This window comes from Gopherus flavomarginatus, chromosome 1, assembly GCF_025201925.1.
Source record: "Gopherus flavomarginatus isolate rGopFla2 chromosome 1, rGopFla2.mat.asm, whole genome shotgun sequence".
Classification (NCBI taxonomy): domain Eukaryota; kingdom Metazoa; phylum Chordata; order Testudines; family Testudinidae; genus Gopherus; species Gopherus flavomarginatus.
This window is the reverse complement of record NC_066617.1, coordinates 371,096,479-371,099,891: the sequence shown is the minus strand read 5'-3', so window position 1 is coordinate 371,099,891 and position 3,413 is coordinate 371,096,479. Positions and strand designations below refer to the sequence as shown.

The following is a 3,413-nucleotide window of genomic DNA, read 5'->3' as shown; positions in this document are numbered from 1 at the left end:
TTAGTCTTAGAGTCACAGAAAGGCTGAGTAACAGGGTGTGTGGGGATGGAGGCTGATGGATGACAATGAAAGAGGTCAAGTGATGTTCAGAGAGAGGTAACTCAGCAATGGAAAGAGCCGTGCTGAGTGATGGAGTGATAAGATATTAGTTGGGAGGAAATTCTCATACTGTGAACGTCCACAATGCTGAGCTCAACCAGAATGGGACAGAGCACTCTTGATTAATGAGGAGATATGCTTTCCCCTTCTTGTAACAAAGGTTTAAGTCAGTGGCCTCAGGCAATCACCTTCTGCAGCAGATGTATTTGCCCACTTTTTCACGAAGCTCTTTGGTTCTGATCCCATAAATGATAGGGTTGAGCATGGGAGGGATGAGGAGATAGAGGTCAGACAAGATGATGTGAACATGGGGAGCGATGCCTTGACCAAACCGGTATGTGAGATTGGAGAAGATGCTAGGGGTGTAATATGTCAGCATCACACAGATGTGAGTTGTGCAAGTGTTGAGGGCTTTCTGGTGGGCATTCTTAGAGGACATTCTGAGGACGGCCCTGATGATCAGACCGTAGGACAGGGCAATGAGCGTCAGGTCAAAACCCATAACTACAAATCCTAGCACCAAGCTATATATCCTGTTGACTGTAATGTCCCCACACGCCATCTTGAACACAGCTATGTACTCACATTGCGTATGGGGGATAATGCGGTTGGCACAGAATGGCTGCTGACTCATAAGCAGGGGTAGAGGCAGAATGAAAAGAACAGCTTTTATCAAACATACAAGCCCGAGCTTAGCTATTTGTGAATTGCTGAGGATGGTGGCATATCTCAGAGGGATACATATGGCAACGTAGCGATCAAAGGCCATTGTCACGAGGGTGGCTGAGTGCATAACAGAAACCATGTGAAGGAAGAACATCTGGGTGAGGCAGCCAGCCATAGTAATGCCTTTCAAATTGAACCAAAATATGCCCAATGCCTTTGGCACGACGAAGGTAGGTGTGGCAATGTCTGTGAGCGCCAGCATGCAGAGCAGCAGGTACATCGGCTTGTGCAGGGTCTGCTCCTTACCTACAACAGACAGAAGCGTGAAATTTCCCAACAGACTGATAATGTAGAATGTAGAGAAAGGGATGGAAATCCAGATGTGAGCAGCCTCCAGGCCGGGGATTCCCATTAGGATGAACGTTGAAGGGTCAGAGGGGGTGAAGTTGAAAGCTGCCATGAGGTGGTTGATGCGTCAATATGACTCAGAAATGCTCAAGGTGCCTGTAAAGGGAGAGAAGCACAGTGAGGGAGTTACATGCTTTATAATAATTATTACAGTAAATATTTTATAGCTATTCATATTCTAGGAGTCTTCTTGAGTGGGGAGTGAAGAACCACCAACAATGTCACTCCCTGCTTTATATAACTTTAGCAAATGGCGGGAAATCTTTGTTTCAAAACTTAGTTTCAAGACTAATTTATGGGAAAATTACAAATGGAGTCCAGAGTTCTTCATCCTGGTCACATACAGGAAAAGAAAGGTGAGGAAGTGAGGTAGCTGAGACCTCGTGGTGCAGCCTGCTGTGGATGGTGAAGTGTACTGTCAAGGAGAGGGTACCATATTTTAACATTAATAAATAGGATACTGCATGGAGAGGAAGGGTAACCCCACCCTGCCACCATTCACTCCCTCCAACTGCTCCCCACAGAAACCCCAATCCATCCAACCCCCCCGTCCCCTGATCACCCCCTCTTGGGACCCCTCCCCCTAAGTGCCCCCCAGATCCCACCCCATATCCAAGCGCCGCAGCTCCTTGTTCCCTGATTGCCCCCTCCCGGGACCCCTGCCTCTAACTGCCCCTTGGGACTCCACTCCCTATCTACACCTCCCTTCTTCTTGTACCTGACTGCCCCTCCTGCAACTTCTCCCAACTTCCCCCCTAGGACTCCACCCCCTACCTGTCCCCTGACAAACCTCTGGGACTCCGATGCCTATCCAACCGCTGCCTGACCCTGACTGCCCCCCGAACCTTTGACCCATCTGCCCCCCCAAACCTCCACCCATTCAATCCCCCCTGCTCCCTGTTTTTGACTGCCCCCCTGGAATCCCTTACCCCTTCTCTAAACCTCCAACCCCCTTACCATGCCACTCAGACCAGCATGTCTGGCGCTGCGCGGAGCCAGACATGCTGCTGCATACATGCTGCCATGCTCCCCTGCGGAGCCACAGCCCTCCCCCTCTCCCCAGCACCTGCCTTCCAGATTTGAACACCTCAAAGTTCAGGAGTGCTCAAGCTCTGTTTGGGCAGCTGTTACTTCATTTCTCCCAGATCAAATATACTGATCCACTGTAACTTGCTGTAGAAACAGTAGGATAAAATTGAGCAAGAAATGCTTCTCAGTGGTTTTTAGGACTGGAATTGCTATTTTCAACAGCCATTGCCGTTTGCTTGTTTGTTTGTTTAAAAGGAAGACAGTGATATTGCATTGGCAAATTCCCCATAGGAAGAAAGAGTGGAACAAAAGAATAATAAAGGCGCCTCAACTTTTCCTCATTTCTGGAGGACAGTCTTATAATATGTACCCAGATATCCTCCAATCACACAAGCTGAAAATTGTTCCACTTTACTGCAGCTCTGTAACAGTATGGGAACCAATCCTGTCTGTGTTCTGGGCATATCCAAAATTCCTGCTGAATGGTCTGCCCTGGGAGCGAGTTACCAGTGATCCAGGGCTGTGGCAGAAGGAGGGTGCAGGTGCAGGGGGAAAGCCCAGGGCTGGGGCGGTAGAATGGGGGGAGGTGGAGAGCCCAGGACTAGGGCAGCAGGGAGGTGCAGTGAGGAGGTCTGGGTTAGGATGAAGGTAGCCAATTGTTGTTTTTTGCTTGGGGTGGCATACCCTTGTAAAATCATGGCATCCATTATGTATAGGCTGTCTGAAGCATTCTCAGAGAGGCTCATTTGGTGGAAGATAAGTTTCCACTGTTTCCTCCAATCACTCATTGCCCTAAATAGGCCCTTCCCAACCAGTTATCTAGACTGAAATCATCCTGCCTAGTGGGCGTTACCCAGTTGTACCTACATTTTATAATACAGATAGGTAGTCAATATTCATAGCTGCAGACAAACATCATACATGCACAAAAATCAGATAATAATATTCAGAAAGTCATAACTTTTCCAATGACATCTTACATGACCCATCTTGCATAAAATGTATCATAATGATGCTATAATCATATTATAATAATATCACTATGATCAATATGGGGTACATTGTCACAAAATATCTATTGTTATTTCTACCAGTGAAATGCCTGAAGTAACATAACAACAACAATTGGGAACAAAACTGAGTAAAGGTTGTGTCACCCAGGCTGCAGTTCTGTGGCTTATTAGAGCAAAGAGGAAAGATCCCAAAGCTGG

At 47.4% G+C, this 3,413-nt stretch overlaps 1 protein-coding gene across 1 annotated transcript; it reads right to left on the bottom strand.

Moving 5' to 3' along the window:
* Window positions 1–283: 283 nt before the first annotated feature.
* LOC127054634 (olfactory receptor 52E2-like) lies at window positions 284–1,225 on the bottom strand. Its single transcript, XM_050960902.1, has one exon. It carries the CDS (start codon window positions 1,223–1,225, stop codon window positions 284–286), a length of 942 nt encoding a protein of 313 aa, XP_050816859.1.
* Window positions 1,226–3,413: the final 2,188 nt, after the last annotated feature.

Coding starts and splice junctions, on each gene's coding strand:
- LOC127054634 (XM_050960902.1), bottom strand. CDS start 1,225: ATGGCAGCTTTCAACTTCACCCCCTCTGACCCTTCAACGTTCATCCTA.